The 27,910-nt window shown below is 46.9% G+C and overlaps 1 protein-coding gene across 1 annotated transcript in view; it reads right to left on the reverse strand.

Moving 5' to 3' along the window:
* The window catches only part of KPNA4 (karyopherin subunit alpha 4), a 54,829-nt gene extending 38,234 nt beyond the window's left edge, over window positions 1–16,595 (reverse strand). Inside the window, exons 1-2 of the mRNA XM_006123437.4 lie at window positions 16,340–16,595; window positions 206–250 (exon numbers count right to left, since the gene is read on the reverse strand). Of these exons, the coding sequence (XP_006123499.1) occupies window positions 206–250; window positions 16,340–16,408 (114 nt within the window). The 5' untranslated portion in view covers window positions 16,409–16,595. The remainder of the gene's footprint in view (window positions 1–205; window positions 251–16,339) is intronic.
* Window positions 16,596–27,910: the final 11,315 nt, after the last annotated feature.

A 27,910-nucleotide genomic window follows, 5' to 3' on the forward strand; every position in this document is an offset into this window, starting at 1 on the left:
GCTTTAAAGCTCCCCTCCCCACCAAAAATGAAAGAGTTTTTACATAGACTCTGAAAACAGATAAATAAAATTGACAGCATTTTTAAATGGTCTATAAAAAAAAGTATTACGAATGTCTCTGCTTAAGACACTAAAAAGCTTTTATAATTTCTATTCAAATGCTTGAGAATTAAAAATATTTAGTAGAAACATTCATCCATCTTACCTTTCTTAACTCCACGACAACTTCATTTCGTTGTCTTCTCATAGTCTAAAAAGTTTAAGATAAGAGATCAACTACATTGGGGTCATCAGGATGGAAACTTATTTTTAAATATAAAGTTACCATTAAATACAGGTTCTGTTTCTATTTAATACAGTAACTAAACCATTTTTGCTGAATAATACCTGCAATAACTTGCATAAATTTCCTCAGCCTTACTCGTAGGGATGTAAAAACCTGATTAATCAGTTAAACATTAGGTTAACAATGTTTAACTGGCTAAAGAACTAAGCTGAATCCAAGCAGGAAATTGCTTCCACCCAACTGGGGCAGCCCCCAACCCTCAGGGCTCCTGCTCCCAACCCTGTTCACAGGGGCTCCCTGCATATCTGCTCCAGCTCCCACTGGTTACCCTTTCACATCACTACTTGTCTGTCCTAATTAAAAACTAATAGAGGGACTATCCATCAACAGGGAAAGTAGAACATAGAAACAAGGGAATAAATTATGTAGAGGAGGAAATAGGGGGGGGATTAGATTGTTTATCGGAAAACATGGTAACAACAAAACCCAATAAATATAAATTACTCACAATAAAAAAAATAGTTCTGTACAGAGGCTTTTAATTTATTTCATAATTTTCCAGAAAATTGCATAGCCCTTTCTGGCTTGGGTTTTCAGAATACATTTATTTCAAAGCTAAACTAGAATATTTTAATAGAACTAGTCCAACATTAACATACACTTAAGCAGTGGTTCTCAAACTTGTGGGCCATTGGCCAACCATGCTCAACCCTGACCTTCCCATGGACCACCAGCCAACCATCCACGATGGCAAAATAGGTGCAGAAGAGGGTAAGGTGGTGTGGTCTGGCCTGGCCAGCAGGAAGGGTGATGCGGGTCTTGCCAGGAGGTTGGATGCAGTAGCAGGGTGTGGGTTCTGTGATCTGGAAGGGAGGTAGGGTGCAGGAGCAGGGTGAGGGTATGGGGTCTAGGTACGAGGGAAATGGGGGGGGAGGGGTCCTTACCTGGCTCTGTGCCTCCCATCACTTCCAGGCACCACTCCCCACTGGCTGTCGTTCCAGCCAATGGGAGCAGCAGGGAAAGTCTCCAAGTGAGCAGTTTCCTGCACTGCCCTTCCCCCAGCTAGGGGAAGGGGGAGTGGTAATGTGCAGAGTTGCTTCCTTCCCCTGCAAACCAGATCCAACCTACAAAGCTCCCTTCTCCACCCCACACAATGAGAAGCCAGTGCTTATGTTCCAACCTTGCAGGAGGGGGGGGGCTGTGGGGCTGGAGTGCCAGCACAAGCTCCCTTCTGTGGGAGAAAACCCCCAAACCTGCAGCCAAACTGCACGATGGTTGCAGACCACTAGTGGTCCATGAACTACACTTTGAGAACCCCTGTATTAGAGAAAACTATCACTTGTAATTATTCACTTGAACTCCAAAGAGGTGCTTAAGGATAAATGGTAGTTCTTGAGAGAAAATGACTGATGTAACACAAAGAAGCATCTGTTTAAATTAGAGGCTATATCTACAGTACAAGCACAACAAAAGCATAACTATGCGCTGCAGCTGCACTGAAGTGGTAGCGCTATGGTGCAGACATTTATTGCAGTAACAGGAGTTTTCACTGCTTTAATAAATCTACCTCCTTGGTTGCTTAGAAGAATTCCATATGTTTGTACTGGGGCATAGGCCAGTTTAACTGCAAAGGGTTGTGAACTTTTTATATCCCTGAGTGACATAGCTAGGTTTTAGTAGGGATGTTAGTGAGTAGTTGACTACTCAACTACTCATTCCTCCACCCGTGTTGCCTCTGTTTGAAGGGGCGAACAGGAGCTGGTGCTGGGGGAATTTGGCTTGACAGCATCACGAGCTACTGGACTCAGCCTAAGCCAGGACTGACTCCCTCAGAATCTCATACAACATTTAAAATGCAGAGCTACAGCATGGATGGCTCCTGGAGCCAGCGTGAGCCGGGACTGCTCAGTCCCAGTTCTAGCCAACTCTGGGCGTTACCCCACTGCAGCTCTGCAGAGTGGCCCCTTATTGACTAATCATGGAATTGATACAAATTGCATGGACTACATGATCGGCCAGATAACTGAAATGTAACATTCTTAGGTTTTAGGTGCAGACAAGGCCTGAGCCTGGTTCTGCCAAGAATCCAGCACCTGGTAATTGCCCAGGAACAATATTTCTTATAATTGTACCCAATTACAAAACGATATACTCAACACTTTTCTGATTTACCAACAGTATTAAGTAACAGACATCCGAAAGTTTAAGTTGCAAGAAGAATCACTCAAACATTAGGGAATGCAAGTGTTGAGGTTGTTGGTACAACTTTATCCTTTTGTGCATATGAATTATAATGCAATTTTAATTATAGTATAGATACTATAATTCAACACCTTGAACACACTATGGATAGTACACAGCAAATGAGAATAAAAATTCTATTTAACTTTCTGCTAATCCAGGGGTGGGCAACAATTTTAGAAGCGGCCCTAGGGCCACCCCAGAAGGGGCGGAGCCAGCACATTTCCACACTCCCCTGCCCCCAGGCCATAACTGGCCTGGAGATGAGGGAAGCATGCAAAATCTCCCCTCGCCCTGCAAGGGGCAGGGACAGAGTAGGAGGAGACTTGGTGTGCTTCCCCCACCCCCAGGCCAATCAGGGACTCGGGGGAGTATGCAAAGTCTCTCACTCCCTGTCCCCACCCTGCAAGGGGTGCAGGATGCTTAAACTAAACCACCAGCTGAACAGCTGTGTGTGCAGAACTTCGATTAAACTGCCAGCTGTAAACTCTAAGTGCTGCACACCCCTTGCAGGGCGGGGGAGGAGACTATGCATGCTCCCCTGTCCTGATTGACTTAGGGTTGGAGGAGCAGCAGGGCATCCGTGGACCAGATAAACCCGCTTGGCAGGCCACATCTGGCCCTTGGAGGCTCTCTTGCCCACCTCTGTACTAATCCCTGCTTCACTCAATGTACATTGTCCGGCCTGTGCAGACAGCCAAAACCTACTCTGTCACCAGTTCTACAGCTGTGCAAATCCATCAATTCAATGGATCTATCTCTAGTTTACATTGTGGAAATGGCAAATGAAATTAATCAAAACCCAACAATCTAAAGGTCAGTTCTGTATCGTTTATTATGTACACCTTCCCATGCAGATACTATTATATCTGCAGAATGTCTTCCTTGCTAAATATATAGCTTGGCTTAAAAGCCAGTTCCCGCCAGCACCGTTTCCTTGGGGGGAGAGGAGGGGGACAGCAGGGGAGTAGAGGGGACCAGGCACAAACCAGGAATCAGCTGACTCCTGGGTCGCACCCAGTCCCAGATGCCGCAACTATGTTTTTTTAAACGTATTAAGTGCCTGACGTCTCTTAATACATTAAAAAGGCTAAAGTGCAGCAGGGGGAACCTGGCACAAGAATAAGCTGGCCTAGCTCCCGCTAGATCCCCCCCCCCCCCACTGCACACCAGCCTATTAAGTGCATTAAGAGCCAACTCTGCAGTGCTGACTTCTCCCCCTCCCCACCCCATCATCACCTCTGCATTTTAAATGTAGTAAGAGTTGCTGGGCTATTAGTGCGAATGACTCCCAGAACCAGCATGAGCCAATCTCAGTTCGAGGCAGCTCCTGGAGCTACCCCCAGAGGCTCTGCAGAGACGTCCTTATTAATTAACTGTATAGTCCATACAATTTAAATGGACTACACAATTAGATAATCGCAATGTAACATCCCTACTGACTAGAGCTCAACAAATCATGCAAAACCCTACTCACCAGACAAAAAAGGGACTCGCCACCCCCACCCCACCCAAAAAGTGTTTTTATGGCATAAATTCCTAATAAAAATAAGAACAGTAATTACTAATAAGTTATTAATAAATATCTTATAAACCTCTACCTTTTCCCTCTGCTGCCATGTCTCCTCCCTGTTTCATCAGCTCCCCTGGTGCCTGCTGCCCCCCCAACCCCTCACCCTCCTCTGCTGTCCTGCCCTTCTCACTGCCCTCAGCCTTCGTGAGACCTGCCCCCCTCCACCATCCCTTCTCTCCCCCCTGTGCCCACTCCTCCAATAGCCCCACTCTGATCATGTGAGCTACCCCTCCTCATCCCCTCTCCTAACATCTCCCTCTACATACCTGCAGGGAAGGGACGAGCACCAGAGGAGAGGGGCAGGTGTCTGCCCTTCTGCTTCACCCCCAGAATCCCCTGGCACCTGCACCCTACTGGTGCCTCCCCCTTCCTCCCTGATGCCCACCCCCTCACTACCCTCTGCCCCCATTCTCCTCATGGCCCTGTGCCCTCACACATGCCTTTCTCCATCCCCACCTTCCTCATGCCCACCCCTTCTTTCAAGCTCCCTCCAACCCCCAATGCCCTTACCCTCTCCTCTCTCTGCATCACCCTGTCCCCCCTCCCACTGACACCTCCCCTCCTGCCTTTTTCCTCATTGTCTGCACTTGGCCCCCTGGCATTTTGTCTCTCCTCCACCCTGTCCCTTGGTACCTTGCCCTTTCTTCTCTTGACCTGCCCCCTCCCCTACCTGGCTTATGCCTTCCAGTTTTCAGGGCTGCCGTAGCTTTTTTTTAATCCAGCGGTCTCCGGCCACATCATCATGACGTCATATCTGCCAGCGTCCCACCCTGTGGCTCACGCCCTGCCTCCTCACACCAGTGCTGTACACAGGCAGCCCGGCGGCGAGAATTGCCGCATTTCCCCCTCCCCAGCGGTGCTCCACTTCTCCACCCGGCCAGCGGATGGGGCCATGCCACCCATAGCGCACACGCCTATGTCTGTAGCTACTTGCCAGCTGGTAATATCTACTCGCCGCGGGCGAGCGTATTTGTTGAGCCCTGCTAATTACTATAATATAATGATTAGAAAAATTATGTCAGATTGCCTACTTTGTGTATATAACACACACCATATTTCTGATTAGTCAACTCCCTGTTTGTCAGGATCTTTCATATAGTCACAGGGTCTATATGTGAGAAATACTAGCATACACAAAATGTGATTGTAAAATTACAGAAGTTAGCAGAATAATCTAGGTGTTGACACAGTACCTGAAAATGTTTTAAACTCTTCCTGTCAGGTCAACTTTCACTTTAACTACAGCTATTACACAATATATAACATCTAGCAAAAGTTACAATGCAAGTTTGTTTCTTTCTGTAACGAAATCTCAATTTGTTTCTAAAGAGAATTAGAAAAGGAGAATTGAGAACCATTTTGAATCAGAGAATTGAATGAAGGAAGATATTCAAGAAGCTGAAGGTTTTCAAGCATAAGGAACCAGGTGGAAGAAGGTTAAAGGAGAGGGAAACTGTTGGGAGTAAGGCAGAGCAGAGGAATTGTCAAAGCTTTAAAGACAAGCAAGGACGTTTGAATGTGACAGTTTATGGTTTGTATTCCTGCAAAAGTATCATCTGTCTCCAATATATTTGAGAAAGTGTGTCTGTTCAAGAATTCCTCCTGTAAAAGCTAGGACCACAAAATTTGGCATAAAGCTTCCTCTTATCATAACTTTAAGCAAGGAAAGAGTTTGGTTTTGCCAGGAAAATGGGATGTGCCTGGAACGGGATTGCTTCTCAGAAAACCACACAGAAGAGAGACAATCACCAGGTAGGGTAAAGAAGCTGGCTGGGGATACACCTTCAACTGGTACTCCCTCTTCCTCCCTAAAGGGTGCCTGGGAGTGGAAGAGAAGGCTGAAGTCTCTTCTCCCCTCCCCCACCCGATTCGTTTGGGGACATTGCTGGCTGTTCCCCTTCGTCAGGGAGCAAGTGCACAGTTTGCTGCATTCCTCATTCTGGCTGGGGAGCACAAAAGGCAGACAAACCTGGACCTGCCCCAGCCAAGGGAGATGCACCACTCCCCTATCCAGGCCTACTGCAGCTGCAGCAGCAATGGAGAAGCACATCTCACCCGGTCCCAAGCTCCTGTGCTGAGGGCTGGAGTAGTTCTCTTTCCCTGGGGCAGCCTCCCTCATCCCCAATCCCAACCTGGAGTAATGATTTAAATCAAGAGAAACAAAAAATAATTAAGGATCCAAGCAATGCCAGCTAAATCTTGTTTTACTATAAAGAAAAACTGTTTCAGAAGGGTGGGTAGGACATATTACCTTCAGTGTATCACCTGTTACTAATACAGAATGCCTTTTCCATTTTGGTCAGACAAATAAACAGGAAAGAAAAAAACCTGCAACACTAAACTACATTCCAAGGCAAAATAATCAAGATCTTTCTGGCCTTTGGAGCTTTCTTTCATTGCCTGTGGACCAACTCAAAAGTGAGGCACACAACGAGAAGAGCAAAATCATACCTAAGGCAAGGATTTAGGAAGGGGTACAGCCTCTGGACATTGGAAGCAACTCCAAGATGAGCCTGGGACAGAGATTTGGGTGCGAGTACAGGGTGCAGGCTCTAGGCATCTCTCAGGGATGGGGCTTCAGGTGTAGAAAGGGGTATGGGTTGCATGGAAGGAGGCTGCAGATTGGAATGTAGCTCCTGCTTGACAGCACTTATTGTGGGTGATTCCCAATCAATGGTGCAGCGATGATGAGACAGGCTCCCTGTTTGACCTACCCCTGTGCCACGCCTGGAACAGGCCAACGAGCCCCAGTGGCAGGAGGGAATGTGGTGCCGTGCACTGCTACCTCTTCCAGCATCACCCCCTCAGCTCCCATTAGCCATGGTTCCCTGTTCCTGGACAATCGAAGTTGCAAGGTGTCATGCCTGTCAGCAGGAACAGCACACCAAGACTCCTGACCATGCTGCCCCCTTCACATGCACGGGAACAGGCCAGCAAAATGGGGCCAGGGCAGGCAAAGAACCTGCCAATTGCAATCAACAAGTTGGTCACCACTGCCTATAAAAAACAGAACAACAATGGTATATCTTTAACACTACTGGTACACTGTTAAAGGTTGCTAATTTCAGAAATATAAATGCATTAAATAAATTCAGGTCTATCATAATAAGCTTTTCAACTATTCCATGATGTTAAATGAGGAAGAAAATCAAATGGAACCATCTATAGCAGTAAAACTATGGGTCAGGACACTAAAGTAGGTCAGGGCCCTATTGTAATGGGGTCACCAGGGCTGGCTTAGATTGCCTGGGGTAAAGCCAGCCCCCACTTCCGGCCAAAGACTACGCTTGAGCCCCATCTTTCAGGACCCAAGCTGAAGTCCTTAGGCTTTAGCTCTGGGTGGTGGGACACAGGTTGCAAGCACCCTACCTTGGGTTGAATCCCTAAGTTTTGGCTTTTCCTCACCCAGGGTGGTGGGATATGGGGTTTGACTCTGGCCTCCCCACCTGGAGTGGCAGGGAACATGCAGGTTCAGGTTGCGCTTACCCCTCCCTGGGGCAATGTGCTAGTTTTTGTCGCCCTATGGTCTCCTTCTGACAATGACACTTGAGAATCCCTGGTCTAAAGCATACTGCATCAGAATAAAGGAAGGTGATACCTCAATGTGTCTTGAGAGTATGAAGCAACAACTTTATTGGACATATAATATTACTGATAAACTGGCATATGGAAACAGTTAGTATTCCATGACATAACATAGTAATCAGAAGGACAAGAAACAACTGCTAATCTGACAAAGTATTTGTGTTACTCTTCTACAGTTGACCTGGTGACAAATTACAACAAAGGATGAGAAACTAAAATTGTCAGGGCTCAACAAATACTCAGTCTGTGCATGAGCAGCATATCGAACCACATGGCTGGCGAGCAGGTCTCGCAGCCGCTTGACGAGACCTGCACATGACAATTACTAGGCACTGAAAAATGTTTTGCAAATATGATAATTTGTTAAACTGAATTAGCACTGAATGCAGTTGTACCACCAGATGACATCTCAGACTATAGCTTTCAAACATGCCCATCACTATATTATCTAGGTTCCAAATTCCTCCCTTGATGGCTGATGCACAGTTGCTACAATGTTAGCATTGCTCTGCTCTCCTGAACTTATATTATTTCTATTGGAAAGTCAAATCTATGCAATCTCTGGCAGCAAGTAGTACAGCAGAATTAGAAAAGTCTCCAAGAGGTAGCCATGTTAGTCTGTGTCTGTAACAACAAGGAGTCTTGTGGCACCTTAGAGACTAACAGATTGATGAGGGCATAAGCTTTAGTGGGCAAAACCCACTTCATCAGATGAACTGAAGTAGAAGTTACAGAAGCAGCAGTATATATAAGGAAGAAGTTGCTTGTGTTAATGAAATTAATCAAGTCAGCATGAAACTGGTTCATTCACAGCATTTGATGTGGCAATGTGAACATCCAGTGAGGAAACTGCCTTTGTAATGCATTAACCAGTTGAGACCCTTATTCAATCCTAAACTGAGCGTGTTGAATTTGAAAATGAACTCCAGTTCAGCTGTTTCTCTCTTTTTAACTAGTTTTTTGAAATTCTTTTAGAAAAGGATCATAGAATCATAGAATACTAGGACTGGAAGGGACCTCGAGAGGACATCAAGTCCAGTCCCTTGCCCTCATGGCAGGACCAAATACTATCTAGACCAGGGGTTCCCAAACTTTTTGACACGGGGACCAGTAAAGCCGGTCACAAGCTTTTGGAGGATCAGTAACATTCATTTGCATATTTTCATATTCATTAAGCAAATGACAAATATTCAAATAAGTTGTTTCTGGCCCTCCCAAAGCCCTCAGTGCCAGCGTTAGCAAAGCTTTTGATACAGTCACCCACAATATTCTTGTCAGCAAATTAAGAGAATATTAATTGGATAAATGGACTGTAAGATGGATAGAAAGCTGGCTAGATAAGGGTTTCCCAAACATTTTACTTTAGTTGGAACCGGTTTTTTTAGTACTGTTTTTTGCAGCTCAAAATATAAACACATTAAAAAAAAAAAAAGAATGAGAAGTGAATAAATTTTCAGTTTTCACCCAGCTGCATCCTCCACCCAGCCTGGGCCAGGGCTTGGGGAACCCAGCGCTGCATGGGCACTCCAGGAGGTGGGAGCAGGAGCAGACTGGGGGTAGGGTAGCTGACTAGGAGGGAGGGTGCAAGGAAGAGTAGGGTTGACAGGTGTCCGGTTTTGTACATCTGGTATTTGAGGGTTTTGTCTGAGAAATAAATTGAGAAATTACCAGACATATAAAATTAGGTAAGTTTTATTATAATTAGGTGCATCAGTCCTTAGCTGCGAACTGCCTGGATAGTGGATGTGCTCATGTTGCCTGAGTATCTACCTGCCAGGGAGCTCGCAACTACTCAAGGGAGGGTATGTGTGTGTGTGGGGAGGGGGATAGGAGGGGGGGGAGAGGGGAGCCAAAATGGAATCCCCAGGCAGACTCACTCCTCTGCCAGGGTCTGTAGGGTCTGCATGTGCCCAGGTCAGTCCCACTCCCACCCCCACTTCTCCTCCCGATCTCGCAGTCAAGCCCTGCTCCCCTTGTTCAGCCCTGCTTCCGACGGCCAGTTCCCCCCGCCTCCCACCAATCTTCCCCAGTCAGCCCTGCTCCCCCAACGACCCCCACCGCAACCAGCCCAGCTACCCCCATCCAGCCCTGCTTACTGCAGCTGGTTCTCCCATCTTCCTCCTGTTCTCCCCTGGCCAGCCCCCCCGCCCAGCCCTGGCTCCGCTGCCTGCCCTCCCCAATTCTGCTGGACAGCCCCACTGCCTCCAACCCTGCTTCTGCCACCTGCCTGCCTGCCCCCCCATCTTTGCGGGACAGTCCCACTATCCCCAACCTTGCTTCCACCCCCCCGCCAGTTCCCCCATCTCCGCAGGACAGTCCCACTGCCCCCAACCCTGCTTCTGCCACCCGCTCGCCTCCCATCTCCGTGGGACAGCCCCGTTGCCTTCAACCCTGCTTCTGCTGCATGCCCAGATCTCCACGGGACAGCGCCGCTACCTCCAACCCTGCTTCTACTGCCTGCTTGCCCCCTCCCCCCCATCTCTGCAGGACAGCCCCATTGCCACCAATCCTGCTTCTGCCGCCTGCCCTCCTGGATCTCCGTGGGATAGTGCCGCTGCCTCTAAGCCTGCTTCCACCGCCCGCCGCCCACACACCTGGATCTCCACGTGACAGCCCTGCTACCCCTAAATCTGCTTCCACCGGCCGCCCACCCACCTGCCCTGATCTTCGCGGGATAGCCCCGCTGCCCCCAACCCTTCTTCCCGGCAACCGGTTCTCCCTTCCCCCCGCAGCCACCTCCTCCCGGTATTTTTTCCCGTGGCCCGATAGCGGGCCGCGGCTCAAAGTTTGGGAAACGCTGGTCTAGACCATCCCTGATAGACGTTTATCTAACCTACTCTTAAGTATCACCAGAGATGGGGATTCCACAACCTCCCTGGGCAATTTATTCCAGTGTTTGACTACCCTGACAGTTAGGAACTTTTTCCTAATGTCCAACCTAAACCTCTCTTGCTTCAGTTTAAGCCCACTGCTTCTTGTTCTATCCTCAGAGGCCAAGATGAATAAGTTTTCTCCCTCCTCCTTATGACACCCTTTTAAATACCTGAAAACTGCTATCATGTCCCCTCTCAGTCTTTTCTTTTCTGAACTAAACAAACCCAATTCTTTTAGCCTTCCTTCATAGGTCATGTTCTCTAGACCTTTAATCATTCTTGTCGCTCTTCTCTGAACCCTCTCCAATTTTTCCACATCTTTCTTGAAATGCGGTGCCCAGAACTGGACACAATACTCCAACTGAAGCCTAACCAGCGCAGAGTAGAGCGGAAGAATGACTCTCTCGTGTCTTGCTCACAACACACCTGTTAATGCATCCCAGAATCATGTATGCTTTCTTTGCAACAGCATCGCACTGCTGACTCATATTCAGCTTGTGGTCCACTATAAGCCCTAGAACCCTTTCTTCCCCTCCACCCCTTATCAGAGGCAGGGGGAAGGCAGGCAGGAACCAATATGCACAGGGAGTCACCTGTCCCCCGCTTAGCTGCCTCTGATACAGGGATGGGGAAGGAGGAGAGGAGGCAGGAGCCAGTGTTTGTGGGGAGCCGGCTTAAAAGCCAGCTCCCCACGAACGCTGACTCCCATCTGGTCCCCTGCATGTAAACATGTGATGGCTGTAAATTTCAGTGGTTACACATTTATAAAAATAAACCACCTACAAACTAATCAAAGCAATGCTACACAGGAAGAAGAATAGTATCTTTACCCAGAGTTGAACACTAACATGACAATTCTAGCATAGGCATATTGTCACCAATTCTGAGTAAAACTTTTTCATAATAAAATAATATAATCCAAAGTTCTCTTAAATCACTACTGTTTTGGATGCCTAAACATTGCATTTTAATGTGTAGTATGAGTTCAGAGAACTTACACTACACATTAGGGATGTGAATGACTAGTCACTTCCCCCACTGACAGCCTCTATCAGAAAGATAGAGGGGGAGTCCCCAGCTGACTCCAGGCGGCACTGCCACTTTGAAATGCTGTGTTTCAAAGCGGCAGCGCCACATGGAGCCTAGAGTCAGCAGGAGAATCCCCAGCTGATCCCGAGCTCCAGGGGGGGCTGCTGATTTGAAATGCCACAAGGAGCCTGACACCAGGCTCCCCACGGTGTTTCAAAGCAATGCTTTGAAGGCTTTGCTAAACTTCAAAGGTGGAGGCACCCAATCAACTAATTGAATAGTCAATTCAAAACGCATTGACTATTCGATTAGTCAATTACTCGATATTTAACATCCCTACCCTCAACCACTTTCCAAAATCATGGACACAGCACAAATAGTTCTAACTTTTCTATTACCTACTTTATTTTTGTCCCTCAGTAAACCAACATCTCTTCAATGATTTTCCACAAGCCACCAATTCTGGAAATTGCCACAGGATAGGTACTCAGAGAACAATGCAACCATGCTAGCACAGAGCAGAATAAAACTACTGTGGTTGAAAACATCAATAGAGCTAGTACAGAGACATTGAACTGTTTGTGCTTAATCTGTAGACCCACGATTTAATTCTTTAAGAAAAAGAGATTCATAATGGTATTCATGTGGCAAGACCAATGTTTGGTTTCAAGGCTTATAGAGCTACATCCAGAGTAAGTGCCAGAAATAGAATAGGCTGGGATTCCCTCTATACTCTTAGTAAATGGAAAAGCAGCTCACTTCTCTGACTCCAGAAAGCATATGGGGGAAGGGGGAGGGAGGACAAGACATACAACCCATGTTTCTAGAACAAAAGGCAGAACAAGAAGACTAAGAAAGAAACGTATATACTTGCCTCACCTGGCTGTCCATTTCATTCCTGGCAGATGTACATACATATTTTATATATACTTTTATAAACATGGCTATGGAGAAAAAAGGTCAGTGTGAAATTATTGACTTTACTGTGAAGGCTGACTTCCTCCTGTAACCTTAAATATTGTCCGCACAGATCCAACTTAACTTTTAATAAACTTCTGCAAGATTTAGGAATTATTATATATTATACAGTATTCTAGTATATTATATAGCTAATACTGAGACAGTATGCACATAAGAGCTAATATGCTATGATGTCTTTTAGTGGACAGATTTTGAAACAAAAGATCAGGATGACATGGACAGCAAACTAATAGGAGGAAATAAGCAGACACACAAGTAAAAATCTGGTCAGAGGTTCATTTTAGACACTTTCTGATGAATAATAGTCATGTATTACTCATTATAGTCACCAGTACTTAAGCTGAGTATGTAAGCTGCATGTTTTGAACGCAACATGTCCATACTTGCGTGCTTGTATATGAAGGACTTTATGAAACTTTACAAAACACAAATAAAAACCTAGTGCCAATTATTTTTCTGTAGTATTTCTACAGGTTCATAGATACAAGGAGCACATGGCTGTGTATGTATGTACACCGGCAAGCAGGTGAATTAGACATTTTAAATTTTCTTTTTCCAGTACAGTATCTTAACAGCTACAAATGATAAAATACTTCTGCCTTTATTGTTCTTTTTAAAAAACACAAAAATGCTATTAAGTAGCAGCCTATAACTTGCCAAATTAAATACAAACTGTACCAATGTGTAACTTCCAATAGAAACACAAACTTTTGAAACTGAATAAAAAATAACTTATCTTCCAACTTTTCCATTACTGCATCCTGAATGCCATTCTTTAGTAGTGTCTAAACCTACCTATGAATCTGGCATTCACCGAAACAAATGCAAAAAGTAGCTGTACAATCAGCAACAAAACTTTGAGGTCTTTCTTTGGTGTGCTATTACAGGACAGAAGACAGACTGAAATTTTGTAATAAACTAATTGATACACAACTGATTTTAGTAGAGACTACTAGAATAATCAAATACTGATTTATGTGAAGGGAAGAGGTTTTTTTCTGCAAAAATGCAAGATAAAAAAAATCAACTGTTGCTAAAGCTTGACTAAATACAGCCATTACCAATATTTCATGCTGTAATGAAAAAATGTGATGTATAAACAATGAATCAGAATGATAGTCACACAAGCCTGAGCTACTATTTGAAAAATGATCATCCACAGTAGTTATTTTAAGTACTGAGCATATGTTCCAAGATCTGTTAGAGAGATGTCAGTCTCTAAAATTTAACAAGACTTAACAGCTTAACAATGTTTTCATTTTGCAAAATGCTACCTTAACAGCAAACCAAAAAACACATGGATGGCACATAGCCTACCAGAAATACAATAATGTTTAAAGGTAATAAACTCTACAGTATTACATATGTCAGTAAGACCTCAGCCAAATTTTTTGGTTTTATTTTAAAATGTTTCTCTCAAACAAGAAAAATAATGCCTATAAAATGCCTAAAAACAAAGAAGGCAGGAGAAATATTTTCAAATGGTTTCAATAATAGTTATCTTACAGGTTACTTGAAACAAATATAGGAAAAAAGTCCTCTCTTAAGAGGGTGATCTTCAAATCAGTGTGTGTCTTTAAAATTTCATCAATAACTAAAACTAAACAGGCTATCATCCAAATTATAAAAGTCTTATTTTTGTGGGAAGGATTCAGGATTAACATATGTATAGCAGGGATGTTAAATTTAGATTAATGGGCTAATCCAGTAGTCGGTGCAATTTGCATTGACTATTCCAGTAATCAATAAGGGCATCTCCACTTCTGAAGTGTAGTAACAGCACCAGGATTGTTGCTACACTTTAAAAGTGAAAGCACTGCGGGGAACATGGGGCCAGCAGGGGACTCAAGCAGTCCCCCATTGACCCCAAGCTCCCTGCAGTATTTCAAAGTGGCAGCGCCGCATGGAGCCTGGGGTCAGCAGGGGAGTCCCCAGCTAGCCCTGGGCTGCACGGCGTTTCAAAGCAGCAGCTCCGCGTAGAGCCCAAGGTCTGGCCTGGGCCCTATGCAGCACTGCCACTTTGAACCATCCCCTTTTCTTCCTCTCTCCCACTTGCTTATCGGACAGTTGACTAGTCATTCACATCCCTAATGTATAGTATGAGTTTAGAGAACCTACATTAAAATGCAAAGTTTAGGCATCCAACACAGCAGTGATTTAAGAGAACTTTGCATTATACTTTTCCATATAAAATAATATACAGAAGAGAATGAAGTATGAGGTTTGTTTTAAATAAAAACCTTCACAGCACCACTTCTGGAATTATAATACACCCTGTGCTTTTGTTTTTAGTATTTGGAGAGCAGCCAGCAAACAGCTCAACGGGGAAGGTACTTTTACACAAAGACAGCAGAACCCCATTTAACTAAGTCCTTTAATATTAAACTAATCTTTTATTTCCTGCATGCTTTACTCTCTCTTTCATTATCTGTCAATCCCAAACATTTCAGGTAAAGTTATACCGATATACTCAACCGAGTTCAAAACCTAGATGTTGGATCCTGGATTATTCCTTCATGCACAGGTAGAAAAGATTCCTTCCCCATGCCAATCAGTGAAAGAGAGCAACTCCATCCTTTACTTTCAAAAGCCAAGTTCTTCATGCCTTTGTGTCATCTCAACATTAGATTACACTATGCTCTACCACATCTTAAACCCATTCAGAAACTGAAGTTAGAGCAGAACACAAAGACCCACTTAAGTGGTTTTTTATGCAGCTAATACATTATGCCAGTGTTCTGGGATCTTACCTGGCTCCCAGAAGTTTGTGTGGAGTTCAAGGTGCTGACTTTAGAGACTGCTTTATGAAAAAAACATGAATTGCATAGGACTTGCTTACTTGACTAACTGTCTCTGTCCCATATGAAATTGTTAAGCTGTGGGAACTGCTGCATCAAAGGAGGACCAACTGCAGGACATTTTCCAATAAGGGTCTTCTTTGGCCTTCACTGCCATAACTGGGAAAAGCCATAACCTGAATGTGTTAGCCAAGCTATAAACCAAAACGGTTTTCATTACTATCTGGGAAGTGGATGACTGATGGTACTTGACCCCCTATTGCAACAGTGCCAAACCAAAGTGAGGTTGTACAAAAATATATTAGACTGCACTTGACTGTTTCTATAGTGCTGTAGCTGCACTTATGTTAATTCCATCAGTTTATATTTTGCATTTCAACTATGTACTGGCCTGCAGATACTCTGAAGAAAAAAACATAACCCGTACTAGGAAGGGCTAACAGTCAGCAGAACTCCGTTCATGTCAATAGCCACCAGTTTCTTACAGAGAAAATGACGACAAAGACCCCCGTGCCTCATAGCCACACACCCGTCAGCGTCCTCCCCGCTCCTCTCCCTGGTGTACAGCAAAACCAAGGGAGATAGCCACAGAAGGGAAATGCCGAAAGGCGTTAACTCCGCTGTCAGTGCAGACACTCCCCACTCCGGGCGGGCAGCCGCCCTCAGCCCCAAAGCTGTCCGAGGGTGGGAAGGAAAGGCAGCCTCTTCCCGGCAGGGGAAACGCAGGGCTCACTCAGCTCGTCCGTCCGCCCACCCCACCCAAGTAGCGCCCCTGCCCTCGTGAGGAGAAAGGGGAAGACACTCCCTCCCCTCCACAGCGGCGGAGCAGGCCTCAGCCTCGGAGCAGGCCCTCGGCTGATGCAGCAGCAGGAAGGCGGTTGTGCCGGAAGGGGGATTAGGAGAGACGCCAGAGCTCGGCGGCCCAGTCCCGCCGCCATGCCCGGCCCTTCCCGCGGGGTGCTGTGGGAGCTACCTCCAGGTCGCGGCCTTTGTTCTTGAAGTTCTTCAGCCGTTGATTATCCAGTTTCTCGTTGTCGGCCATGGCGGGAGAGAAGGAGCGCGGCCTCCTCCCGGGCCTGCCGGGATCCCCTGCCCGGCGCCGCCGCCGCCTCGCTCACTCGCACTCTCTTCCCGTCCGCGCTGCGGCCTGCGCCACTAGGCCGCCACTGCCGCCTCCGCACTTCCTGCCTTCCTTCCTTCCGGCCGCTCGCGAGCTCCGGCTGCCTGGGCGCCGGAATGTGCCGGTAACCAGCAAAGGGACAGAGCCGAGGGCGGGGGAAAGGAGGAGGTAGCCTCGATCTAGCAGGAGCTGGCCGAGGCTACGCCCACCCCTCTCTGCCGCGCCCTCCGATTGGCTGGGGAGGGGCGGGCCGGCGGCGAATGGGAGAGACGAGCGTGGAGGGAGGGCCGCGCTGTGGGAGGAGAGCGGGGCGGTGGCGAGCAGGGGACAGGGTAGGACGAGGCGCCGAGGGCAGGCAGGGAGATGGAGTTTCCTTCACGGCAGCCAGCGGGGTGCCCCCCTGACCCCTGCGCCGGGCAGCCATTTTGCGCCCCACGCTGTTAGAGCCGAGGGGCGCCCTGCCCGCCCTTTCCGGCAGCGGCTGCTGCCGTTGTTGACACAACTGAAAGTCGACAACAACGTGCGTCACCGCCTTCCTCCCTCCCCCTCGGCTGCTGCGCAGACGCTGGGGGCTGTGGAGGCTTCTCGGGGCACGAGACCGCTGCTGGGGGAAGGAGGCTGCAGGGGCTAGCAGCTGCTGGCTTAGTATTCTCTGTAGCTGTTAACAAGAGGTTTCTCTGCGTTTCTCGCCCTGCACTCGTGCAGAAACCAGCACCAGGGTAGGGGCGCTCAGCTTTCACTGCTGCTTCTTTTTCCTAACGCTGAATCGCTTCTTGTGTCTGCATCTACCTCCCCATCAACTGTGCACCCCCCAGTCCACCTCCTTCAGTCACGGTGGGATTCATGTGAGACTGGAATAGGAGTTCCTTGGAGTCAGTAGATACCTTGAGCCCAGTTGGGTGACTAGGGCTAAGAAGTCTCAGAGGTAGCTATGTTAGTCTGTAAGTGGGGAAAAAAAACTTAAAAAAAAACAACTAGGGTTGCCAGATGTCCAGTTTTGACCTTTCTGTCTGGGAAACAAATTGAGAAAATACTGGACATATAAATGTCTGGTATTTTCTAATTACGTTTTATTATCATCACTGGGTGAGTGTGTATACCAGCCAGGCAATACGCAACTACACAGTAGAGAGGAGGGAGCTGGGGCGGGGCCAAGGTAGGATGGCATCCTCAGGGCTGGATTTCCTTGTGCTTCACCAGGATTCACCGCAAGTTCCACCCCTGCTTTGCCTCCTCCAGTCCTGTTTATACCTCTTTCCCGAAGTCCCCTTCCCAGAGCTATGTGACCCAAGGGATTATGAGGGAGTGTAGCACGGAGTGGCAACGGGTCGCTCCCTCCTCTGTAATATAACGATTCAGTCTAGTCACTGCTGAGAGAGTATTGGATTAGAGCGATTCTTTTAGAACCAGAGCAATTTACAGCCCAAGAGTGAGGTCCTTCCCTATAAAGGCACCAGACCAGTCACAAAGAGCACTTCAGTGCCCTGTTTGGCCAGCAAGAAACCTCACAAGGCAAAACCTCTTAGACACCCCAGCGTTCCCTCTGCAACAGTCAGATCCACATACATAGGTGAGAGGTTATAAAACCCAATCTCACCAACTCCAAACAGGTTCTCCCAGTCTCAAAGGACCAGTCACAGTCCCAGGTCAATTTATATCTCAGATCTTACCCAAAAGAGCACACAATGCCAATCCTTTAGAATCTAAAATCTAAGGCTGTGTCTAGACTGGCATGATTCTGCGGAAATACTTTTAACGGAAAAGTTTTTCTGTTAAAAGTATTTCCGCAAAAGAGCATCTAGATTGGCACGGATGCTTTAGTGCAAAAAGTGCTTTTGCGCAAAAGCATCCGTGCCCAATATAGACTCGCTTTTGCGCAAGAAAGCTCCGATGGCCATTTTAGCCATTGAGCTTTCTTGCGCAAAAAATTAAGGTGCCTGTCTACACTGGCCCTCTTGCGCAAGTATTCTTGTACAAGAGGGCTTATCCCTGAGTGGGGGCGTCAAAAAATTTGTGCAAGAAGCACTGAATTCTTACATTGGAACGTCAGTGCTGTTGCGCAAATTCAAGCTGCCAGTATAGATAGCTGGGAAGTTTTTGCCAGTCTAAACGCACCGTAAAGGTTTATTAATGAAAGAAAAGGGTTGAGAGTGAGATTGTTAAAGAGAATACATTACATACATCAATCACCAAGTTCTTGATGCAGGCTCTTAGCAGAGATGTTACAAACTGCTAACTTAAAAGACTCTGGTGTACATCCTGTGTCAGGATGGGTCAACAAATCCTTCCTGGTTCTCTGTCCCTAGCAAGGATGCTTCTGGAATCAGGAGCAAGATTGAAGACAAGATGGAGATGCCCTCATGGTACTTTTGTATTCCTAGTGCCTCCCAAACTGGCATTTGTCACATGATCAAGTGACCTTTCTTTGTCTTTCATGCAAGTAGCCATGATAGACTTGCTCATTTGCAAGTTTCCAAATGCATTCCTCACGTGTATTGGCAACCTTGAGAGCCTCTGTCTATGCAGCATTGCTAATTAGCACAGCCATTCATTGGATAACCACTCCTCACAATATGTCATGGAAGTCCATTGCTGCCTCTCAGATGGAGAACATTTAAATACAAATACAGAGCCTGTATCCATAACATACATACAATAATCATACCAGCATATGAATAACATACTGGTCAGCATAACATAAGCTTTCATTTGACACCTTACACGGCCCACTTCGTACAGAATTTGGAGCAAACACACTAGTGGGTGCAACAATGATCTGCCTCCTCACCCTAAAATCCAATAACGTGACACTCCCTCATACTCACCATGGCAGCAGGAGCCTGAGAAGTGGAGCATCCCGATCTACTTTGCTTCCCAGAACTCTGCATCACTTAGGGGAATAGAGCAAGCTGGGGCTGGAGCACTTTGTTTTCTACCACTGCAGTTAAGAAGAACAACCCAGCTGGGAGATGACAGTAGTACAAGCTCCCGTCTGCTTCACTCTGCTTCCCAGGCTTCTGCCGCCATGGTAAGTGTGGGAGGCCTGGTGGCTGCTGTTGCACCATGCAATCGTGGCTTGACTTCGCGAACGAAGATCTAGGAAATCCACATCTTCTGCAGGCACGCTGGTGGCTGACGAGGCCTATGCGGGACAGGCAGGTCCTGCCACAACGGTTGCAAATATAGGTCTGATCCGAGATAGGTGCTGAGGGGTCACGGTTCTTCTTCCTTCTCCTTTTGTCCTCCATACAGGCCCTGCGGGTATCTTCGAAGAAGGAGGTGGACTGTGTGCCGCCAGGAGTTGCAATCAGCTGCTTGTGTTGCCCACTGATGGTGATCGATACAGCAAGCAGTGAGGGACTTCTTCAGGGAGTCTTTGTACCGCTTTCGTGGTGCCCCTATGTCGCGGTAGCCAGAGGACAGTTCCCCATACAGCACGATCTTGGGTAGGCGATGGTTCTCCATCCTGGTGATGTGCCCTGCCCAGCGAAGCTGTATCTTGAGGACCATGGCCTCGATGCTGGTGACCTCCGCTAACTCGAGGACTTCAGTGTTGGCGACGAAGTCACTCCAATGAATATTGAGGATTGTGCGGAGGCAGCGCTGATGGAAACGCTCGAGGAGACTCAGGTGACTACGGTACGTGACCCAGGACTCAGCGCCATACAAGAGAGTGGTCAGCACAACAGCTTTGTAGACGCTGACCTTCATGTCTCTTTTGAGGTTACTGTTGTTCCAGACACGTTTGTATAGTCTGCCGAATGCACTGTTTGCCTTGGCCAGCCTGTTATCGACTTCTTTGTCCATCTTGGCGTCAGACAAGATCACGCACCCCAAGTAGTTGAACTGGTGGACAACTTTCAGTTCTGTTTGTTCAATGAAGATGCTTGGTGGATGGTGCTCCTCGTGGGGTGCGGGCTGATGAAGAACTTCAGTCTTCTTCAGGCTGACTTCAAGACCGAAGATCTGAGCAGTTTTTGCGAAACAAGACGTAATTCGCTGCATAGCTGCCTCTGTGTGAGCAAGGAGGGCGGCATCATCAGCAAACAGCAGCTCCCTGATCAGTTTCTCCATGGTCTTTGTGTGGGCCTGCAAACGCCTCAGGTTGAACACGCTCCCGTCGAGACGAAAACGGATGTATATGCCATCAGCGTCGTCGAGGTCCTCTGTGACCTGCTGGAGCATGCAATACTCTTCTGGTAATCCCCCAGGCTGATGGCACCACAGGCTCCCTTCAATATGTCCATAAAACAGTCAGGGCAGCTGTCACAGGGTCTCCCAAAGCACAGGGCCAGGAGCGGCTGCCTCAAATCATCCTATGGATAGGATGACCTTGACTGCAGTACCAGACAGTAGTGACCTACAGCGAGCTGGTGCTGAAGGGTAGAAATGAGATGAACTGGGATGGGAAGGGAGAAAGCTTTGTCAAGAAGTTGCAGCAAGGTCAGAGCTACATGCCCTTGACTTCCTGCCATGAAACATTATTAATGTGGCCAAAACTTTACAGCTTCTGGTCGGGTTGATCCCACCTATTAGTGGTCACTTTCATTTACTTCATCCTGCAGTCAGGACTGAAAGATAGATTCATTCTAGCACAGCAGTGGGCAAATGTCAGCCTGCAGGCCTGATCCAGTTTGCCAGGTTTAGCCGCTGTATTTACCTGTACCTCCACAGGTAGAGGCAATTTCAGCTCCCACTGGCCGTGAATCACCGTTCCCAGCCAATGGGAGCTATGGGAAGTGGTGTCCCAGACTGCACTGCTTCCCACAGTTCCCATTGCCAGGGAACACTACAAGCATCCAAACCTGCAGAGGCACAGGTATATAGAATCATAGAATCATGGAGGTGGAAGAGACCTTAGAAAGTCATCAAGTCCAGCCCCCTGCCCTAGGCAGGACCAATCCCAACTAAATCAACCCAGCCAGGGCTTTGTCAAGCCGAGATTTGAAAATCTCTAGGGATGGAGACTCCACTACTTCCCTAGGTAACCCATTCCAGTGCTTTACCACTCTCTTAGTGACATAGTTTTTTCTAATATCCAACGTGGACCTCTCCCACCTCAACTTGAGACCATTGTTCCTTGTTCTACCATCCATCACTACTGAAAACAGCTTTTCTCCAGCCTCTTTGGAACCTCCCTTCAGGAAGTCGAAGGCTGCTATCAAATCCCCCCTCACTCTTCGCTTCTGCAGACTAAACAGACCAAACTCCCTCAGCCTTTCCTTATAGGTCATATGCTCCAGCCCCCTAATCATTTTGGTTGCCATCCACTGGACCCTCTCCAATGCGTCCACATCCTTTTTGTAGTGGGGGGTCCCAGAACTGGACACAATACTTCAGATGTGGCTTCACAAGAGCCGAATAAAAGGGAATAATCACATCTCTGGATTGACTGGCAATGCTCCTCCTAATGCAACCTAATATGCCATTAGCCTTCTTGGCTACAAGGGCACACTGTTGACTCATATCCAGCTTCTCATCCACTGTAATCCCCAGGACCTTTTCTACAGAACTACTACTTAGCTGGTTGGTCCCCAGCCTGTAACAATGCTCGGAATTCTTCCTTCCCAAGTGCAGGACTCTGCACTTGTCCTTGTTGAACCTCCTCAGATTTCTTGTGGCCCAATCTAAACATACACCAATCCATCTAACCCTGGAGAACCACCACTATCTTATTGCCCCTTCCTGTTCTAGCAGGACTCAGTCTAGACAGCCTCCAGCTCTTGGGGTGACCTACAGCAAGGTTTCTCAACCATAGCTCAGCTGTTACCTCTGACTCTAGATCACTGTTTCTCAAAGTGGGCCATGGGCCTGCCCGGATGACCACAAACTGCAAACAGCGAACCGCAGCCAGTGGGAGTGCAAGGCTTTGTGGCTACAGACACTTTAGATAAACAAAGCAGCATGAGCCTGCCAGCAGCTTCCTCAGGAAGGCCCATGACCCATTTTGAGAAACACTTCTCTAGACCCTGAGTCCTTTGTGTCATCATTTGCAGGTATATTAAACCTGGAATGGATAGTGGGTCCTTGATAGGGATGTGAATGACCAGTTGACTATCCAATAAGCAAATGCTTATCGGAGAGTCGACACGCTAGTTGACTAGTCGCTTCCCACTCCTGCTGCCTTCATGAGGAAGAGGCAGCAAGGGATGGGGGAAGTAAGGGGTGATTCAAAGTGGCAGCGCCGCATGGAGCCTGGGGCCAGCTGGGGGTCCCCAACTGGCCCTGGGCTGCACGTGACATTTCAAGGGATGGGGCAAGTAAGGGGTGATTCAAAGCGACAGTTCCATGTGAAGCTCGGGGTCAGCTGGGGTATGTCTACACTACCACCCTAATTCGAACTAGGGTGGTTTATGTAGGCAACCGAAGTTGCAAATGAAGCCTGGGATTTGAATTTCCCGGGCTTCATTTGCATCTTGCTGGGCACCGCCATTTTTAAATCCCCACTAGTTTGGACTCCGTGCCCGTGGCTACATGCAACATGGAGTAGGTAGTTCGGATTAGGCTTCCTATTCCAAACTACCGTTACTCCTCATGGAACGAGGTGTACCGGTGGTTCGGAATAGGAAGCCTAATCCGAACTACCTACTCCATGCCGCGTGTAGCCGCGGGCACGGAGTCCGAACTAGCGGGGATTTAAAAATGGCGGCGCCCGACAAGATGCAAATGAAGCCCGGGAAATTCAAATCCTGGGCTTCATTTGCAACTTTGGTTGCCTACATTAACCACCCTAGTTCGAACTAGGGTGGTAGTGTAGACATACCCCTGGGGACTCCCTCGCTGACTCTGGGCTCCATGTGGTGCTGCCACTTTGAAACTCCATGTGGAGCCCAGCATCAGGCTCCACATGGCATTTGACACGCCATATGCAGCCAAGGGCCAGCGGGGAACTGCTTGAGTTCCCCGCTGGCCCCATGCTTCCCGCATCACTTTCTCCTTTGAAGTGTAGCTACAGCCCTTCAAAGGTGGAGGAGCCTTCATTACCTATTCAATTAGCCAATTAATCAAATTTTTACATCCCTAGTCCTTGACAACCCGCTTTACTGGAGTCTGGAATGGAATTACCTTGAACCTGAGGGTGTAACCATTTGTTTTCAGGTATCATAAGTGAGCTGTTAAATTTGCCATCTAAAGGTGAAAAGTGTGATTGAGTTTGAACATACCCATTCTAGCTTTAATCTGGCTAGTAGAGCCAATTCAAGCAGTTTAAACACATTGATATGGTCTTCCAAATTGGCTAGCAATAAGAGTACAAGCACTAGATATGTATGCTGGTTGTTATTTCATGCTAAAATCTGTGCCACTATTTCTACACTACTGTTACCTGTGCTAGTTACTACACTACTGTTACCTGTGCTAGTTAGATTAAAGCTAGCCTGGGTATACCCATGCTCAGTTACACCTTTCATCTGCAGCCTAGACATGTCCATGTTACACAATGAACTAGTGATCTTGTTGCTTCCTTTGTATCAGTTTATCATACCTGAAGAGAGGCCACACAAGAATAAGAATTGAGGGCTGGGGTCATTGCTGTAAATATCCTCAGGGCTTAAATTCAACCAGAGCTGTCAAGAGCTGAAGGTGAGCAGCAGTGGGTACAGAACTTCTGCATTAGCAAGGCCAAGTTCCTCACTTATCGACAGTCCCCCTCTCGCAATCTGAAACAAGTACCTACCACCAGCTACACACCACACTACAGAAACAGTAACCCAGGAACAAATCCCGTTGCCAGCTCCGACTACATAGCTACCCTAGTGATGACATCATAGGACCTAACCGCATCATCCCTAATTGTGGGGCTTGTTCACCTGCACATTTACCAATGTGATATATGCCATCATGTGCTAGCAATATCCAGAGTCCCTTTGCCATATACATTGCCAAATCAGACGGTCTCTATGCTAAAGAATAAATGGAACAAATCAGACATCAAGAATGGAAACATTCAAAAACCTATAGGAAAGCACTTCAGCCTCCCTGAACATTCAGGCTACATCTACACCACACAGTTATTTTGGAATTGTTATTCTGAAACAGCTTATTTTGAAATAGCACATCTACACTGCAGGAAAACCTCAAAATTAGTCCATGGCAGGCTTTCCTAATGTAGACATGCTATCTCAGTTTAGAGCCCCAGGAAGAATAAGAATGGCCCTGGTGAGGAGCTATTTCAAAATTGCAGAAATGGAGCATCTACACACTCCTTATTTCGAAATAGCTATTTTAGAATAGGCATTATTCTTCATAGAATGAGGTTTACAGAAGTCGGAACTGCATAGGGAGCGTGGACCCCAAATGGCCACTTGCGCCACTTGCTCCCGCACAGTGGCCTGGCTCAGCGGCGCAGAAGTCAGCGGAGCGCCACGGCGGGAGGCAACAGCGCCGCCCAGAGGGAACAGCCAGCATTTCAGCGTTACAGAGTGTCAGACATTGGGCTACTATATACATAACAGTTATTATTCCAAAATAACTTTGCTGTCTAGACACACCCTCAGTAACAAATCTGAAAGTTGCCATATGTGAGCAAAAATAATTAAAAAACAGACTGCAGGATTAAACTATAGAGCTATAATTCATATACAATTTTGTCTACAAAACATCAGTTTCCTCTTTTGCTATTCTCACCTTCTTATCCAGTATTGGGAGTGGGACACATCCACCCTGATTGAATTGGCACTGTTAACACTAATCCTCGTAACACTCCCATCTCTATGTATGTATATATCTCTGTCAAACCAAAGCTTTCACTTCACGCTTCTGCTGAAGTGAGTTTTAGCTCATGATAGCTTATACCCAAATAAAACTGTTTTTAAGGTGCCACAGGATTCCTTGTTATTCTTGGAACTGTGTGAGGAACTCTCTCCAATCTTTGCAGCAGGAAATCATGAGAAGGACTAGATCAGGCTATAAGAAGGATGTTGTCCTCTGGAAGATATCTACTAAAGATTGTCAGATCTGTGACTAATTCATTCAGTGTTGGCAAGTCATCTGTAGGTGTTGTAGTGGTGAATTTGACAGTCGATTATTGCAGGTGGCAAAGGTAGACAATGCCCCTGAAAAAATTACTAGTTTTCAGTAAATATGCTTCCTGAACTGTGGTGGGATCATCAACGGCACACATGTCCCATTATCTGCCTCTCCACTCCTATGGTTCACATGAGTATAAACATAAAATGTATTCATTCATTATGCAAGACATGGGTGGATCACAGAGAGAAGCAAATGGATACCTATGTTAGCTGCACTAGATAAACGTGCAAAAGCAGGTTATTTTAGAGATGTGGTCTATTTGAATATGGACCAGCAAGTAATTTGTTCCCAAGAAATATTGATACCTAGAGGTGTCTGTTAGTGTTAGGGATGTAAACAAGTCATTTCAAAATATAACCATGTAACCACTAAAAATCCTAGTGGTTACACACACTGTGGGTTCTGCAATAAAGCTTGCAAGGCTTTAGCTGGCTGGGAAGCCAGCATGTAATTTGTGGGGTGGGGAAGCTGGGCTGAGCCCGCCATGAACAGGGACTGCTGGAGTGGAGTGGGTGGACCCTGTGGAGCTGGAATTATATCTACTAGTCCAGGCCTGCACAACTCGGAAAGCGACGAGGGCCATATTACTCCAAAGAAAACAGCTGCAGGCTGCAAGTAGGGTTGCCAGATGCTCTCCCAAAAAAAAACAAAAAAACCCCTGACCACCCAGCTTCAGCACACAACCACAGGAGGCGCCACCAGGTTTCCGTCCAGTGCCCAGCCGGAAATTCAGAAAATACCAGACATTGCACATGTCCGATATTTTCTGAATTTTTTTACTGGGCAGAGAGCTCAAATACCAGACTGTCCAGTAGAAAACTGAACACCTGGCAACCCTAGCCTCAAGGGTAGGTTGGGGGGGAGGGGACTGATACTTTATTAAGAATTTTTCAATTAAATCAGGCCTGCACAACATACAGCTCCCAATGCACTTACCCTCTTCTCTCCCAGCATCACCCTGTCCCCCCTCCCAGTGACACCTCCCCTCCTGCCCTTTTCTTCATTGTCTCCACTTGGCAACCTGGTATTTGTCTCTCCTGCACCCTGTCCCTTGGTGCTTTCCCCTTTCTCCTGACCTGCCCCCCTTCCCTCAGCACAAGCTCCTTCTCCTCCCCTACCTGGCTTCTGCCTTCCAGTTTGTGGCGCTTCCGGAGCCTTTTTGAATCTGGCGGTCACCAGCTGTGATGTCATGCCAGCATCCTGGTGTCTGCCAGTGTCCCACCCTCTGGCTTGCGCCCCACCTCCTTGCACTGGAGCTGCACACAGGCAGCCCGGCAGTAGAATCACTGCACTTCCCCCTCCCCGGCGGTGCTTCACTCCTCCACCCAGCCGGCAGATCGGATGGGGCCGCGCCATCCATAGTCGTCATGGGCCGCACAGTGAGCCCCTGCGGGCCTCATGCAGCCCATGGGCCACATGTTGTGCAGGCCTGTAGTAGTCAACATTATATAACCCCATGAATTGTGACCCAATTTTTATAAATGGGATTTTATAAATGAAATAATATAAACCATTTTGAATTAATTGTTAGTAGCCTGTTAACAATTGCCTTTGAAGAATCTGTTGTAACTCCTTTTTAATACATTGTAACTAAAGTGACCCCCATATTGTAACTTAAGCCCCATTTTAAACTGTTAATACATTGTAACTAAAGTGACTCTATATTGTAATTGAAGCCCCATTTTAAACGTTGTACTGCCTTAACTCTGTTTAAAGTTAGGTGTGTGTGTGTGTGTGTGTGTGCATGTAATCTCATTTAAAGGTGCTAATGTACAGGTGCATATAATGGGTTCAGTCCCTCCGACTGTCTCCATGACCAGCTGGCAGCACCACCCTGATGGTCAAAGAACAATGCAGGCAAGCTCTGCAAAAGAACCCACCCGAGAAAGTGAGAGACAAAAGCTCCATTAAGAAAAAGATCAAAGTCCCATATGCCATTAATTAATGACTCAACCCCTGGGGCAGTGAAACAGGATGGGACCCATGGACTATGACGTATAAAAAAAGGGTGTAAAACTGTAGGATTGGGTCTTTCAGTTCTAGGCTCATCCTCCAGGAACAGTGCTTCCCTCCTCATGTCTAGTTCACCTGGCCAATGAACTAGCATGAGCAACTGCAGCTGTTAATTATGGGAATCCATAGAACTGTGTGCGTGTGTGGAGGATAATTTTAGTAGCTAGGAACAGTAAATTCTGCATTCACAATAAATACAGCATATTGCCTTATTCCTTAAACGATATTCTGCTAGTTCTGTTTCTCTAAATGTAATGTTCTGATTGCACATTTCCTGCTGTCCATCTGCCTAAAAACATGCAGTATGAAAACAGGGTGGCTGTGTCTAGACTGGCAAGTTTTTCCGCAAAAGCAATTGCTTTTGCGGAAAAACTTGCCAGC

Source organism: Pelodiscus sinensis, chromosome 10, assembly GCF_049634645.1.
Source record: "Pelodiscus sinensis isolate JC-2024 chromosome 10, ASM4963464v1, whole genome shotgun sequence".
Classification (NCBI taxonomy): domain Eukaryota; kingdom Metazoa; phylum Chordata; order Testudines; family Trionychidae; genus Pelodiscus; species Pelodiscus sinensis.